This window comes from Passer domesticus, chromosome 34, assembly GCF_036417665.1.
Source record: "Passer domesticus isolate bPasDom1 chromosome 34, bPasDom1.hap1, whole genome shotgun sequence".
In the NCBI taxonomy this organism is placed as follows: Eukaryota; Metazoa; Chordata; class Aves; order Passeriformes; family Passeridae; genus Passer; species Passer domesticus.
In genome coordinates this window covers 564,939-581,817 of record NC_087507.1, presented here as the reverse complement: position 1 = coordinate 581,817, position 16,879 = coordinate 564,939, and the positions used below count along the sequence as shown (strand labels likewise).

The 16,879-nt window shown below is 44.3% G+C and overlaps 1 protein-coding gene across 2 annotated transcripts; it reads right to left on the bottom strand.

The window, feature by feature from the left end:
- Positions 1–383: 383 nt before the first annotated feature.
- On the bottom strand, positions 384–16,328 carry DSN1 (DSN1 component of MIS12 kinetochore complex). Of its 2 annotated transcripts, XM_064402107.1 has the most exons (11): positions 16,128–16,328; positions 16,000–16,045; positions 13,286–13,546; positions 11,523–11,596; positions 7,878–7,950; positions 7,164–7,251; positions 4,899–4,958; positions 3,460–3,531; positions 1,018–1,156; positions 823–910; positions 384–733 (listed from the first exon to the last, which is right to left on the bottom strand). In XM_064402107.1, the coding sequence occupies exons 1-11, from the start codon at positions 16,287–16,289 to the stop codon at positions 636–638; spliced, it is 1,161 nt and encodes a 386-aa protein (XP_064258177.1). In that variant the 5' UTR covers positions 16,290–16,328; the 3' UTR covers positions 384–635. The 2 variants fall into 2 exon arrangements, with proteins under 2 accessions (XP_064258177.1, XP_064258178.1); XM_064402108.1 differs by lacking the exon at positions 13,286–13,546.
- Between the last annotated feature and the right edge of the window lie 551 nt (positions 16,329–16,879).

The window sequence follows — 16,879 nt, the reverse complement described above, 5'->3', positions numbered from 1 at the left end:
ACCTCAGTGTCCCCAAACGTCACCTCAGTGTCCCCTCAAACTCTGAGGGGACATTTTGGGACACCTTGAGACACTGGGGTGACATTTGGGGACCCCGAGGGGACATTTGGGGACACTGAGGTGACATTTGGGGACACCGGGGTGACACACGGAGCGCTGTCGCCATCGCCGCCCCCACAGTTCCCGCCCCGCACCCCCGACGCGCTGCGATTGGTTGATTTCGCTGATTGACACACATACGGGCCAATCGGAAGCGAGCACCGCTCAAAAGTGGAGGGGCCGTTGTTCAAGGGAACTGTCCCGCCTCCCCAGCGCTATGATTGGCTCAGGTGTCTGAATGACAAGATAACAGACCAATAAGAGCAGAGAACCCAGAAGCGTGCTTCGATTGGCTGACCACTGTGATTGACACAATCGCGGGCGAATCATAGCAAAGCACCGCCCAAACACGGAAAATATACATCATCGCGCTTTATGGTCTCACCCCCTCCGCCCCGTGATTGGCTGAGCCCTCTGATTGACAGCCACACCAACCAATCACCACCGCGCACCACCAAACCCGGAAGCGCCGCTTCAAAGACCAAAACCCGGGAATATTTTGGAGCAAAACCGAGAGATTTCGGGATTTTCCCGTTTTATTCTCCCTCCCCCTCCGCCGGCGGAGCCTTCCGGGGCCTCTTCTGCAGCAGCCGCCGCGCGGGGGACCCCGGCAGCCGCCGGAACGCTCTGGAAGCTGCAAAAAACCAGAAAAAAACCCCAAATGCCCGCCAAAATTCGCAGGATTTTGGGCAATTTTGGGCGATTTTTGGCGGTTTCGCTCACCCAGCTTCTCCGAGAGGTCCCTGAGGGAGCGGCTGCTCTGCTCCTGGAATTCCAGCACCATCTTCCCGGCCTCCTGGGCCTCATCCACCTGGAAATCACCAAAATTCCAACGAGAAAAGGGGGAAAATTGATAAAATTTAAGAAAATGGAGGGGGTTTGCCCAAATGTGGGGTTTTTCGCCCCAAAAAGCCTCACCAGGAGCCGCAGGGAGTCGAGGACGGGGCCCTGCTGGGCCAGCACGGCGCCGTAGTCGGGCTTGGAGTCCAAAATTTGGGATTTGGGGAGGGGGGCAGGGGGCCAGGGGGGCGACCCCGAGCGGAGCTGCTCCAAATTCCTGGGGGGAAAAAATGGGATTTTGGGGAAAATGGGGTTTGGGGGGAAAAATGGGATTTGGGGGGGAAAATGGGATTTTGGGAAAAATGGGGTGTGGGGAAAAATGGGGTGTGGGGAAAAATGGGGATTTTGGGAAAAATGGGGTTTGGGGGGAAAAATGGGGTTTGGGGGGAAAATGGGGATTTTGGGAAAAACGGGGATTTTGGGGAAAATGGGGTTTGGGGGGAAAAAAGGGGATTTTGGGGGAAATGGGATTTTGGGGAAAAGGGGGATTTTGGGGAAAAGGGGGATTTTGGGGAAAATGGGGTTTGGGGGGAAAATGGGGATTTTGGGGAAAAATTTTGGGGATTTAGGGAAAAAAATGGGGATTTTAGAGAGAAATTTGGTGATTTTGGGGGGAAATTTGGGGATAATTGTGGGAATTTTGGGAAAAACGGGGGTTTGGGGGGAAAAATGGGGGGAAAAATGGGGGGGAAATGGGGATTTTGGGAAAAATGGGGGATTTTGGGGGGGAATTTAGGGAGTTTGGGGGGAAAATGGGGATTTTTAGAGGGGGAAATGGGGTTTTGGGGGAAAAAATGGGGGGAAAAACAGGGATTTTGGGGAAAATGGGGGTTTGGGGGAAAAAAGGGGATTTTGGGGGGGAAAAATGGGGGGGATGGGGATTTTTGGGGGAAAAAAGGGGAAATTTGGGGGAAAAATTGGGAATTTTAGGAGGGAAATTTGGGGATTTTGGGGGGAAAAAAGGGAAATTTGGGGGGAAAATAATGGGGATTTTGGGGGGGAAAATGGAGATTTGGGGGGGATTTTGGGATTTTGGGGAAATGGGGATTGGTGGGAATAAAAAGGGATTTTTGGGGAAAAATGGATTTTGGGAAAAAAAGGGGATTTGGGGGGAAATGGGGATTTTGGGGGAAAAAAAGGGAAATTTGGGGGGAAAAATGGGAAATTTGGGGGGGAAATTTAGGGATTTTAGGAAAAAATGGGGATTTTGGGGAGAAATTTGGGAATTTGGAGGGAAATTTAGGGATTTGGGGGGGAAATTTGGGGATAAAATGGGGGAATTTTGGGGATAAAATGTGGGAATTTGGGGAATAAAAAGGGGAATTTAGGGAATCAAAAAGGGAATTTTGGGGATAAAAGTGGGGAATTTTGGGATCAAAGTGGGAATTTTTGGGATAAACTTGGGAATTTAGGGAATAAAAAAGGGAATTTGGGGATAAAAGTGGGAATTTGGGGATAAATGTTGGGATTTGGGGATAAAATGGGAATTTTGGGGATAAAAAGGGGAATTTTGGGATTCAAAGTGGGAATCTTGGGATCAAAGTGGGAATTTGGGGATTAAATGTGGGAATTTGGGGAATAAATTTTGGGATTTGGGGATAAAAGTTGGGATTTGGGGATAAAATGTGGGAATTTTGGGGATAAAAGTGGGGAATTTGGGGAATAAATGTTGGGATTTGGGGATAAATGTGGGAATTTGGGGATTAAATATGGGAATTTTGGGAATAACTGTGGGAATTTGGGCATAAAAAGGGGAATTTTGGGATTCAATGTAGGAATCTTGGGATCAAAGTGGGGATTTAGGGAATAAAAAGGGGAATTTAGGGAATCAAAAAGGGAATTTTGGGGATCAAAGTGGGAATTTGGGGATAAAATGTGGGGAATTTTGGGGATAAAATGTGGGAATTTTGGGTATTAAATGTGGGAATTTGGGGATAAATGTTGGGATTTGGGGATAAAATGTGGGAATTTTGGGATAAAAGTGGGGAATTTTGGGGATAAAATGTGGGAATTTTGGGTATTAAATGTGGGAATTTGGGGATAAATGTTGGGATTTGGGGATAAAATGTGGGAATTTTGGGGATAAAAAGGGGAATTTTGGGATTCAAAGTGGGAATCTTGGGATCAAAGTGGGAATTTAGGGAATAAAAAGGGGAATTTAGGGAATAATTGTGGGAATTTGGGGATAAAATGGGGGAATTTTGGGGATAAAAAGGGGAATTTAGGGAATCAAAAAGGGAATTTTGGGGATAAAAGTGGGGAATTTTGGGGATCAAATGTGGGAATTTAGGAACTGAAAGGAGAATTTTGGGATCAAAGTGGGAATCTTGGGATCAAAGTGGGAATTTAGGGAATAAAAAGGGGAATTTAGGGAATAAAAAGGGGAATTTAGGGAATAACTGTGGGAATTTGGGGATAAAAGTGGGAATTTTTGGGATCAAATGTGGGAATTTGGGGACTAAAAAGGGGAATTTAGGGAATAACGGTGGGAATTTTTGGGATAACGGTGGGAATTCTCACCTGGCGGCCTCCTGGGAGCGCTGCAGGTGCTGCTGCAGGAGCCCCTGCCAGGCCTGCAGCTCCCCCCGGAACCTGCGCGGGACAGGGGCACAGGGGGACACGCGCGTCCCCAAGGGCCCCAGGTGTGTCCAGGGGTGTCCAGGTGTGTCCCCAAGGGCCCCAGGTGTGTCCAGGGGTGTCCAGGTGTGTCCCCAAGGGCCCCAGGTGTGCCCAGGTGTGCCCCAGGTGTGTCCAGGTGTGCCCCAGGTGTGTCCCCAAGGGCCCCAGGTGTGTCCAGGGGTGTCCAGGTGTGTCCCCAAGGGCCCCAGGTGTGCCCAGGTGTGCCCCAGGTGTGTCCAGGTGTGCCCCAGGTGTGTCCCCAAGGGCCCCAGGTGTGTCCAGGTGTGTCCCAGGTGTGTCCCCAAGGGCCCCAGGTGTGTCCAGGTGTGTCCAGGTGTGTCCCCAAGGGCCCCAGGTGTGCCCAGGTGTGTCCCAGGTGTGTCCCCAAGGGCCCCAGGTGTGTCCAGGTGTGTCCAGGCGTGTCCCCAAGGGCCCCAGGTGTGTCCCCAAGGGCCCCAGGTGTGTCCAGGTGTGTCCCAGGTGTCCCCTCCCCACTCCAGGTGTGTCCCCAAGGGCCCCAGGTGTGTCCAGGTGTGTCCCCAAGGGCCCCAGGCGTGTCCAGGTGTGTCCCCAAGGGCCCCAGGCGTGTCCCCAAGGGCCCCAGGTGTGTCCAGGTGTGTCCCCAAGGGCCCCAGGTGTGTCCCCAAGGGCCCCAGGTGTGTGCCAGGTGTGTCCAGGTGTGTCCCCAAGGGCCCCAGGTGTGTCCCAGGCGTGTCCCCAAGGGCCCCAGGGGTGTCCAGGTGTGTCCAGGTGTGTCCCCAAGGGCCCCAGGTGTGTGCCAGGTGTGTCCAGGTGTGTCCCCAAGGGCCCCAGGTGTGTCCCAGGTGTGTCCCCAAGGGCCCCAGGGGTGTCCCCAAGGGCCCCAGGGGTGTCCAGGTGTGTCCAGGCGTGTCCCCAAGGGCCCCAGGTGTGTCCCCAAGGGCCCCAGGTGTGTCCAGGTGTGTCCAGGTGTCCCCCAGGTGTGTCCCAGGTGTGTCCCAGGTGTCCCCTCCCCACCCCAGGTGTGTCCAGGTGTGTCCCAGGTGTCCCCTCCCCACCCCAGGTGTGTCCAGGTGTGTTCCAGGTGTCCCCACTCCAGGTGTGTCCCCTGGTGCACCCCCAGGTGCATCCCAGGTGTGTCCCCAAGCCCTCCCAGGTGTCCCCTCCCCATTCCAGGTGTCCCCAGGTGTGTCCCCAATGTCCCCAGAGTGTCCCCAGGTGTCCCCAGGGTGCCCCAGGTGTGTCCCCAATGTCCCCAGATGTCCCCAATGTCCCCCAGGTGTCCCCAGGTGTGTCCCCAAGGTGTCCCCAGGGTGCCCCAGGTGTCCCCAATGTCCCCAAGGTGTCCCCGGTGTCCCCACCTGGCCATGAGCAGCTTCAGCTGAGCCACGGATTCCTGCAGGGCCGGATCCAGGGAATCCCTGCGGGGAAGGAGCCGGCATTGCCAAACATTCCCAAATTTTGGGGCAAATCCAGAGAGAATTCCAAAAAATCACAAATTTTGGGGCAGATCCAGAGAAAATTCCCTAAAATTCAGGGCAAATCCAGAGAGAAAATTCCCAAAAAAATCCCAAATTTTGGGAAAATGAAGAGAAAATTCCCCAAAATTCAGGGCAAATCCAGAGAGAATTCCCCAAATTTTGGGGTAAATCCAGAGAGAATTCCCAAAAAATCACAAATTTTGGGCAAATGAAGAGAAAATTCCCCAAAATTTGGGGTAAACCCAGAGAGAATTCCCAAAAATTCCCCAATTAAAGGGTAAATCCAGAGAGAATTCCCAAAAATTGCTAAATTTTGGGGCAGATCCAGAGAAAATTCCCCAAAATTCCCACACTTTGGGGTAAATCCAGAGAAAATTCCCGAAAATTTGGGGCAAATCCAGAGAGAATTCCAAAAAATTCCCACATTTTGGGGCAGATCCAGAGAAAATTCCCAAAAATTCCCCAATTTTGGTGCAAATCCAGAGAGAATTCCCAAAAATTCCCAAATTTAAGGGTAAATCCAGAGAAAATTCCCCAAAATTCAGGGCAAATCCAGAGAAAATTCAAAAAAATCCCAAATTTCAGGGTAAATCTAGAGAGAATTCCCAAAAAATCACAAATTTTGGCCAAATGAAGAGAAAATTCCCCAAAATTTGGGGTAAACCCAGAGAAAATTTCCAAAAATTCCCCAATTTTGGTGCAAATCCAGAGAAAATTCCCCAAAATTCGGGGTAAATCCAGAGAGAATTCCAAAAAATTCCCAAATTTTGGGGCAGATCCAGAGAAAATTCCCCAAAATTCCCACGTTTTGGGGTAAATCCAGAGAAAATGCCCCAAAATTTGGGGCAAATCCAGAGAGAATTCCAAAAAATTCCCACATTTTGGGGCAGATCCAGAGACAAGTCCCAAAAAATCCCAAATTTTGGGCAAATGAAGAGAAAATTCCCCAAAATTCAGGGCAAATCCACACAAAATTCCAAAAAATTCTCAAATTTCGGGGTACATCCAAAGAGAATTCCCAAAACTTCCCAAATTTTGGGGCAGATGCAGAGAAAATTTCCAAAAATTCCCAAATTTTGGTGCAAATCCACAGAAAATTTCCAAAAATCCCCAAATTTGTGTGCAAATTCAGAGAGAATTCCAAAAAAATCCCAAATTTAAAGGTCCATCCAGAGAATTCCCCAAAATTCCCAAATTTGGGGGCAAATCCAGAGAAAATTCCCCAAAATTTGGAATTTTTTTTCAGATTTCCATGGATTTTTGGGGGATTTTTTTGGGATTTCTGTGGATTTTTGGGGGGGATTTCCATGGATTTTTTGGGGATTTCCGTAGATTTTTTGGGGATGTTTTTTTTTTAATTTCCATGGATTTTTTGGGTTTCCATAGATTTTTTGGGGGGATTTTTTTTTTTTGATTTCTGTAGATTTTTTGGGGATTTTTTGGGATTTCCATTCATTTTTTTGGATTTTTTTTTGGATTTCCATGGATATTTTTGGGATATTTTGTGATTTCCATGGATTTTTGGGGGGATTTTTATGGATTTTTTTGGGGGATTTCCATGGATTTTTTGGGATGTTTTGGGATTTCCATGGTTTTTTTTTTGGGGGGGGGGGATTTCCATGGATTTTTTGGGGATTTTTTTTGGGATTTCCATGGATTTTTTGGGGGATTTTTATGGATTTTTTTGGGGATTTCCATGGATTTTTTGGGATTTCCATGTGGTTTTTTTTGGGGGGGATTTCCATGTTGTTTTGGGGATTTTTTTTTGATTTCTGTAGATTTTTTGGGGGATTTTTTGGAATTCCCTGGATTTTTTGGGGGATTTTTTTTTGGAATTCCATGGATTTTTTTGGGGATTTTTTTTAGGAATTCCATGGATTTTTTGGGGGGGATTTTTGGGGATTTCCATGGATTTTTGTCAGATTATTTTTTTTATTTCCCTGGATTTTTTTTGGGTTTCCGTGGATTTTTTGGGGGGATTTTTATGGATTTTTTTGGGATTTCCATGGATTTTTTTCAGATTTCTGTGGATTTTTTGGGGATTTTTTTTTATTTCCATGGATTTTTTTCCCCTCCCAGGCTGGAAATCCCCAATTTTTGCCCTGGAAATTCCCAATTTTTGGGGTTTTTGCCCCAAATCCTGACCCCGGGCTCGGCTCCACGCAGTTCTGGAGGGTCCCATCGTGGAGCAGCCTCTGGAGGAGCCTCTGGAATTCCTCTGTGCCCTTCTGGACTGAGGAAAAATGGGAAAAAAAATCATTAAAACCCACCCTGGAATTAATTATTCACTCATTATTAATTAACTGTTAATTTTTAAAATTAAATTTAGCGATTTAAGGTCGTTTTCCTGGTAATTTTTTACCCAAATTCCTGAATTTTTAAGGAATCAGGAAGGCCCAGGAATCCCTCAGGATCTTTTTTGACCCCCTCCAATTAATTAGTGATTAATTATCAATTAATTAAATTTTTTCTCATGTTCTTGTCTTTTTTTGTGACCAAAATTCCCAATTTTTTTGGCAATCAGGAGCTGCTCTGACCCTCCCCCAATCCATTACTGATTGTTGGTTAATTGCTAATTAACTTTTCATTAATTAACAATGAATTTATTAATAACTATTAATTTCATTCACGTCCCTGTCTTTTTTTTTAATTAAAATTCCTGATTTTTTGAGCAATCAGGAAAACCCAGGAGCCTTTTGAACCCCCCCAGGATTAATTACAAATTAATTCTTAATTAATTCCGCTTTTTCCACAGAAATCCCAAATTTTTGGGGTCTCCGCCCATTTGGGGGGTTGGGAATTTGGGATTTTGAGGGGAAAATCCCAAATTTTGGGGATTTTGGGGGCTCCAATCCCAACCGTTGGCAGCGAAAGCCTCGGGGTCGAAGCCTTCGGATTCCTGCAGGGCCTGCTGCAACTTCCGGGCAGAAAACTGGGGGAAAAACGGGGAAAATGGGAAAATTCAATAAAATATGGGAAAAAATCAACAAAAAATGGGAAAAGTTCAACAAGAAATGGGGAAAAATGGGAAAAGTTCAACAAGAAATGGGGAAAAATGGGAAAAGTTCAATAAAAATGGGAGAAAATGGGAAAAAATGGGAAAAGTTCAACAAGAAATGGGGAAAATGGGGAAAATGGGAAAAGGTCAATAAAAAACGGGAAAAAATCAACAAAAAATGGGAAAAGTTCAACAAGAAATGGGGAAAATGGGGAAAATGGGAAAAGGTCAATAAAAAACGGGAAAAAATCAACAAAAAATGGGAAAAGTTCAACAAGAAATGGGGAAAAATGGGAAAAGTTCAACAAGAAATGGGGGGAAATGGGAAAAGTTCAATAAAAATGGGAGAAAATGGGAAAAAATGGGAAAAGTTCAACAAAAACTGGGGGAAAATGGGGAAAATGGGAAAAATTCAATAAAATATGGGAGAAAATCAACAAAAAATGGGAAAAGTTCAACAAGAAATGGGGAAAAATGGGAAAAGTTCAACAAGAAATGGGGAAAAATGGGAAAAGTTCAATAAAAATGGGAGAAAATGGGAAAAAATGGGAAAAGTTCAACAAAAACTGGGGAAAAAATGGGGAAAATGGGAAAAATTCAATAAAATATGGGAGAAAAAGAACAGAAATGGGAAAAGTTCAATAAAAAATAGGAGAAAAACAACAAAAATGGGAAAAGTTCAACAAAAAATGGGAGAAAAAGAACAGAAATGGGAAAAGTTCAACAAGAAATGGGGAAAAAATGGGGAAAGTTCAATAAAATATGGGAAAAAATCAACAAAAAAAGGGAAAAGTTCAACAAAAAGGGGAGAAAAAGAACAGAAATGGGAAAAGTTCAATAAAACATGGGAGAAAAAGAACAGAAATGGGAATTAGTCAACAAAAAATGGGGAAAAATGGGAAAAAATGGGAAAAAATGGGCAAAGTTCAACAAAAAACGGGAGAAAAAGAACAGAAATGGGAAAAGTTCAACAAGAAATAGGAGAAAAAGAACAGAAATGGGAATTAGCCAACAAGAAATGGGGAAGAATGGGAAAAGTTCAATAAAATATGGGAATTAGTCAACAAAAAATGAGAAAAAATGGGAAAAGTTCAACCAAAAATGGGAGAAAAACAACAAAAAATGGGAATTAGTCAACAAGAAATGGGAAAAAAAAGGGAAAAAATGGGAAAAGTTCAACCAAAAATGGGGGAAAAAGAACAGAAATGGGAATTAGTCAAGAAGAAATGGGGAAAAATGGGAAAAATTCAATAAAAATGGGAAAATACAATAAAAAATGGAAATTATTCAATAAAAAATGGGGAAAATGGGAAAAATTCAATAAAATATGGAAAAAAATCAACAAAAAATGGGAAAAGTTCAACAAGAAATGGGGAAAAATGGGGAAAGTTCAACAAAAAATGGGGAAAAATGGGAAAAGTTCAATAAAAATGGGAGAAAATGGGAAAAAATGGGAAAAGTTCAACAAAAACTGGGGGAAAATGGGAAAATTCAATAAAATATGGGAAAACATCAACAAAAAATGGGAAAAGTTCAACAAGAAATGGGGAAAAATGGGGAAAATGGGAAAAGGTCAATAAAAAATGGAAGAAAATCAACAAAAAATGGGAAAAGTTCAACAAGAAATGGGGAAAAATGGGAAAAGTTCAACAAAAATGGGAGAAAATGGGAAAAAATGGGAAAAGTTCAACAAAAACTGGGGAAAAAATGGGGAAAATGGGAAAATTCAATAAAATATGGGAGAAAATCAACAAAAAATGGGAAAAGTTCAACAAGAAATGGGGAAAAATGGGAAAAGTTCAACAAAAATGGGAGAAAATGGGAAAAAATGGGAAAAGTTCAACAAAAACTGGGGAAAAATGGGGAAAATGGGAAAAATTCAATAAAATATGGGAGAAAATCAACAAAAAATGGGAAAAGTTCAACAAGAAATGGGGAAAAATGGGGAAAATGGGAAAAGGTCAATAAAAAATGGAAGAAAATCAACAAAAAATGGGAAAAGTTCAACAAGAAATGGGGAAAAATGGGAAAAGTTCAACAAAAATGGGAGAAAATGGGAAAAAATGGGAAAAGTTCAACAAAAACTGGGGAAAAAATGGGGAAAATGGGAAAATTCAATAAAATATGGGAGAAAATCAACAAAAAATGGGAAAAGTTCAACAAGAAATGGGGAAAAATGGGAAAAGTTCAACAAAAATGGGAGAAAATGGGAAAAAATGGGAAAAGTTCAACAAAAACTGGGGAAAAATGGGGAAAATGGGAAAAATTCAATAAAATATGGGAGAAAATCAACAAAAAATGGGAAAAGTTCAACAAGAAATGGGGAAAAATGGGGAAAATGGGAAAAGGTCAATAAAAAATGGAAGAAAATCAACAAAAAATGGGAAAAGTTCAACAAAAAGGGGAGAAAAAAAACAGAAATGGGAAAAGTTCAACAAAAAACGGGAAAAAAATGGGAAAAGGTCAATAAAAAATGGGAGAAAAAGAACAAAAATGGGAATTAGCCAACAAAAAATGGGAAAAAATGGGGAAAAACGGGGAAAAATGGGAAAAGTTCAATAAAAATGGGAGAAAAAGAACAAAAATGGGAAAAGGTCAATAAAATATGGGAAAAGTTCAACAAAAAATGGGAAAAAATGGGAAAAGTTCAACAAAAAATGGGAATTATTAAATAAAAAATGGGAAAAAAATGGGAAAAAATGGGAAAAATTTGACAAAAAATGGGAGAAGAAGAACAGAAATGGGAATTAGACAACAAGAAATGGGAAAAATGGGAAAAATTCAATAAAAATGGGGAAAATACAATAAAAAATGGGAATTATTGAATAAAAAATGGGGAAAATGGGGAAAATTCAATAAAATATGGAAAAAAATCAACAAAAAATGGGAAAAGTTCAACAAGAAATGGGGAAAAATGGGAAAAGTTCAACAAAAATGGGAGAAAAAGAACAAAAATGGGAAAAGTTCAACAAAAAACGGGAGAAAAAGAACAGAAATGGGAAAAGTTCAACAAAAAACGGGAAAAAAATGGGAAAAGTTCAATAAAATATGGGAAAAAATCAACAAAAAAAGGGAAAAGTTCAACAAAAAGGGGAGAAAAAGAACAGAAATGGGAATTAGTCAACAAAAAATGGGAAAAAATGGGGAAAAATGGGCAAAGTTCAACAAAAAACGGGAGAAAAAGAACAGAAATGGGAAAAGTTCAACCAAAAATGGGAGGAAAAGAACAAAAATGGGAAAAGTTCAACAAAAAATGGGAGAAAAAGAACAGAAATGGGAATTAGCCAACATGAAATAGGAACAAATGGGAATTATTCAAGAATAAATGGGGGGAAATGGAAAAAATGGGAATTATCAGAGAAAAAAGTGGGATTAAATGGGAATTATCCAACAAAAACGAGTAAAAATGGGGAAAGTCCAATAAATATTTGGAAAAATTCAAGGAAAAATTGGGAAAAAATTCCAGAATTTTGGTAAATTCCAGGATTTTGGGTGAATTGATTTACCTGGAAGCTGGAGAGGAGGAGCAGGGAGAGACGTTGGACTTCAGGAAGCTCCAGGCTGATGGATTTGCTCAAATCTGGGAAAAAAAGGGTTAAAAATGGTGAAATTCCCCAAAAAAATCAGCCTGGAATTCCCCAAAAGCAGCTGGAGCAGGGCAGGGTGTGGGGAAAGGAGAAAAAAAAGGAGAAAAATTAAATTTAAGGAGGAAAATTGAATTTAAGGGGAAAATTGGGGGGAAAATAGAGAGGAAAAGGCACAAAAATGGGGGGGAAATAGGAAAAAAATCAAATTTAAGGAGGAAATGGGGAAAAGGAAGAGGGAAAAATCAAATTTAAGGGTCAAGAATTGGGGAAAAGTCAAATTTAAGGGTTAAGAATGGGGGAAAATGGGAAAAAATCAAATTCAAGGTTCAAGCATGGGGGAAAATAGGAAAAAAATCCAATTTAAGGATCAAGAAAGGGGGGAAAATAGGAAAAAAAAATCCAATTTAAGGGTCAAGAATGGGGGGAAATGGGAAAAAAATCAAATTCAAGGTTCAAAAATGGGAAAAATGAAGGAGCAAAGTAAAATTTAAAGATGAAGGGGGGAAAATGGGAAGAAGAAAGAGAGAAAGTCACATTTAAGGAGAAAAATGGGAAAAAAAAAAGAAGAGGAAAAATCACATTTGGGGGGAAAATGAAGAGGAAAAATCACATTTAAGGGAGAAATGGAAAAAGAAAGAGAAAAAAAATCACATTTTGGGGGAAACATGGAAAAATCACATTTGGTGGTAAAAATGGGAAAGAAAAAGGGTGGAAAAATCACATTTAGGGGGGAAAATGGGAAAGAAAAAGGGGGAAAAAATCACATTTAGGAGGGAAAATGGGAAAGAAAAGGGGGGAAAATCACATTTAGGGGAAAAAGGAAAAATCACATTGGGGGTAAAAATGGAAAAGGGGGGGAAAATCATATTTAGAGGAAAAAATGGGAAAGAAAAAGGGGGGAAAAATCATATTTAAGGGGAAAAAGGAAAAAGCACATTTGGGGGTAAAAATGGAAAAGAAAAAGGTGGGAAAATCACATTTGGTGGTAAAAATGGAAAAGAAAAAGGGGGGGAAATCACATTTAGGGGGAAAAAATGGGAAATTACATTTGGTGGTAAAAATGGAAAAGAAAAAGGGGGGGAAATCACATTTAGGGGGAAAATGGAAAAGGAAAAGGGGGAAAAATCACATTTCGAGGGAAAAAATGGGAAATTACATTTGGTGGTAAAAATGGAAAAGAAAGAGGGGGAAAAAATCACATTTGGGGGGAAAATGGGAAAAAGGAAAAATCACATTTAGGGGGGAAAATGGGAAAATCACATCTGGTGGTAAAAATGGAAAAGAAAAAAGGGGAAAAATCACATTTAGGGGGAAAAATGGAAAAGAAAAAGGGGGGAAAATCACATTTAGGGGGAAAAATAGGAAATTACATTTGGTGGTAAAAATGGAAAAGAAAGAGGGGGGAAAAAATCACATTTGGGGGGAAAATGGGAAAAAGGAGAAATCACATTTGGTGGTAAAAATGGAAAAGAAAGAGGGGGAAAAATCACCTTTAGAGGGAAAAAAATGGCAAAAAGGAAGAGGAAAATCCCATTTAGAGAGAAAACCGGGAAAAAAAGAAGAGTCAAAAGCGAGAGGGGGGGGACAAAAAAAACCCCCAAACCCCTCAGTGACAGAAACCCCCAGCTCTCCTCACCCCCCCGGATGGATTTTAATTAACCCGCGCTAACGAAGGCACGAACCGCGCAGCTCCTGGTGCACGGGGGGCAGCGATTTGCGGCGGGAGCGGCGGCCCTGGAGGCTGGAGCGGCGCCAGGAGCGGCGCTGGCGGCCCTGAGGGCTGGCGACCAGCGGCGACAGGCGGAACGAGTGCAGCGGCGACTCCCGCAGCCGGGGGCTGCTCGCCGCTCTCCTCCTCCTGCCGGCCGAGCCCGGCGTGCCCTTCCTGCCCAGGGGCTTCCACATCGCCTCGGCGCCCGCTGCTTCGGCGGCCGGCTCCGGGGCTGAGGGGAAACGGGAGAAATCAGCGCAAAAAAAGGGAAAAAGAGACTCGGTGATGCTCGGGCTGCTCGCGGTTTCTTGATCCATGAAGGGAAATGGTTGTGAAAAACTTGTTTTTAAAAGTTTAATAGGAATAAAATAGTCATAGAAGTACTCCTCGAGATCTGCTGCCGACTCCGGGGCTGAGGGGAAACGAGGCGAAATCAGCGCAAAAAAGGGAAAAAGAGACTCGGTGATGCTCGGGCTGCGCTGCCTGGTCAGCATTTCTTTGGTCCATAAGGGGAAACAGTTGTGAAAAACTTGTTTTTAAAAGTTTAATAGGAATAAAATGGCCATAGAACTACTCCTCAGCATCTGCTGCCGACTCTGAGGCTGAGGGGAAAAGAGGAGAAATCAGCGCAAAAAAGGGGAAAAGGGACTCGGTGATGCTCAGGCTGCTCGGGATTCCTTGGGTCCATGAGAGGAAATGGTTGTGAAAAACTTGTTTTAAAAGTTTAATAGGAATAAAATGGTTATAAAACTACAAGCAGCATGGGCCGCCGAGTCCGGGGCTGAGGGGAAACGAGGCGAAATCAGCACAAAAAAAGGGAAAAAGAGACTCGGTGATGCTCGGGCTGCTCGCGGTTTCTTGATCCATGAGGGGAAAAGGTTGTGAAAAACTTGCTTTAAAAGTTTAATAGGAATAAAATAGTCATAGAAGTACTCCTCGAGATCTGCTGCCGACACTGGGGCTGAGGGGAAACGAGGTGAAATCAGCGCAAAAAAGGGAAAAAGAGACTCGGGGATGCTCGGGCTGCGCTGCCTGGTCAGCATTTCTTTGGTCCATAAGGGGAAACAGTTGTGAAAAACTTGTTTTTAAAAGTTTAATAGGAATAAAATGGCCATAGAACTACTCCTCAGCATCTGCTGCCGACTCTGAGGCTGAGGGGAAACGAGGCGAAATCAGCGCAAAAAAGGGGAAAAGGGACTCGGTGATGCTCGGGCTGCTCGGGATTCCTTGGGTCCATGAGAGGAAATGGTTGTGAAAAACTTGTTTTAAAAGTTTAACAGGAATAAAATGGTTATAAAACTACAAGCAGCACCTGCTGCCGAGTTCGGGGCTGAGGGGAAACGAGGCGAAATCAGCACAAAAAAGGGAAAAAGAGACTCGGTGATGCTCGGGCTGCTCGCGGTTTCTTGATCCATGAGAGGAAATGGTTGTGAAAAAATTGTTTTTAAAAGTTTAATAGGAATAAAATGGTCATAGAACTACTCCTCAGCATCTGCTGCCGACTCTGAGGCTGACGGGAAACGAGGGGAAATCAGCACGAAAAAAGGGAAAAAGAGACTCGGTGATGCTCGGGCTGCGCTGCCTGCTCAGGATTTCTTGGGTACATGAGAGGAAATGGTTGTGAAAAACTTGTTTTTAAAAGTTTAATAGAAATAACATGGTTATAAAACTACTCCTCAGCATCTGCTGCGGAGGCCAGGTCTGAGGGGAAAAGAGGCGAAATCAGCGCGAAAAAAGGGAAAAAGAGACTCGGTGATGCTCGGGCTGCTCGCGGTTTCTTGATCCATGAGAGGAAAAGGTTATGAAAAACTTGTTTTTAAAAGTTTAATAGGAATAAAATGGTTATAAAATTATATGCAGCATCTGCTGCCAAGTTCGGGGCTGAGGGGAAAAGAGGAGAAATCAGCGCAAAAAAGGGAAAAAGAGACTCGGTGATGCTCGGGCTGCTCGGGATTCCTTGGGTCCATGAGGGGAAAAGGTTGTAAAAAATTTGTTTTTAAAATGTTATTAGGAATAGAATGGTCATAGAACTACTCCTCAGCATCTGCTGCCGACTCTGAGGCTGAGGGGAAACGAGGCGAAATCAGCACAAAAAAAGGGAAAAAGAGACTCGGTGATGCTCGGGCTGCTCGCGGTTTCTTGATCCATGAGAGGAAATGGTTGTGAAAAAATTGTTTTTAAAAGTTTAATAGGAATAAAATGGTTATAAAACTACTCCTCAGCATCTGCTGCCGACTCTGGGGCTGAGGGGAAACGAGGGGAAATCAGCACAAAAAAGGGAAAAAGAGACTCGGTGATGCTCGGGCTGCGCTGCCCGCTCGGGATTTCTTGGGTCCATAAGAAGAAATGGTTTTATCAAGGATTTCAGAGCGCTGAACGTGGCTTTTGTGGCTTTATTTTTAAGCGGGAGTTTAGCCAGTACCTGGAATTTTTGGGATTTCCCGGGATTGAGCAACTCCCGAAAATGCTGGAATGTACCAAAAAAAAAAAAAAATCTTGGAAGTTTAGGGCAATTCCAGAGCCTTAGAATCCCAAAGTTGCCCCCAAATCCTGGCATTATCGAGGCTGGAGAAAGTCCAAAATTCTCCCAAATCCAACTTTTAGCTCGCCACCTCCCAGTCCCCAAAATCACCCGAAGCAGCTCCCCCCTCCACACAGAGCAGCGATTTCTTTCCCTGCCCTTACCTGCCGCGGCCCCTCCGCTCTCAGGGCTGGGTCCGCCGACGCATCGCTGAGGGGAAAAACCGTTACCCGCCTGAAACCGCGGCCACCCTGCGGTTCCCCCGGCCGGGCTGGGCTCCTCCGGTGCTCACCTCGTCCTCCCGTGGCCCGGCCGAGCCCCGCGGGGACGGGGCAGCGGCCGGGCCGGGGGAGCCGCCGGGTCCCGCCGCTGCCTCCGCCATGGCGGTTTCCCGCCGCTCGCTTGCCCTCAGCGCTTTGAGCATGCGCGGAGCCCGCTCCGGCTTCGCCGCCATCTCAGCGCAGGCGCGGGGCGGTGCCTGCCCTCACAGCGGGCACAGTCCGCTCTACCCTTCCCACCCCTCACGATGTTCCCGCCCTTTTCTCGGCTTTCAAAACATTCCCGCTCAATTCTCGCCCCTCATCTTGTTGCCGCCCCTCACGATGTTCTCTTCTTCCACCCCTCACACCCTTCCCGCCTTTCACGCTCCTCACGCCCTTTTCCCACCATGTCTCAACTCTCATCCTGTACCTTCTCCTCACACCCTTCCTGCCCTTTTCCCACCCCTCACAGTCTTCCCGCCATTTTCCCACCCCTCACAGTCCTCCCGCCATTTTCCCACTCCTCACAGTCCTCCTGCCCTTTTCCCACCCCTCACAGTCCTCCTGCCATTTTCCCACCCCTCACAGTCCTCCCGCCATTTTCCCACTCCTCACAGTCCTCCTGCCATTTTCCCACCCCTCACAGTCCTCCCGCCATTTTCCCACTCCTCACAGTCCTCCCGCCATTTTCCCACCCCTCACGCCCTTCCTGCCCTTTTCCCACCCCTCACAGTCCTCCTGCCATTTTCCCACTCCTCACAGTCCTCCCGCCATTTTCCCACTC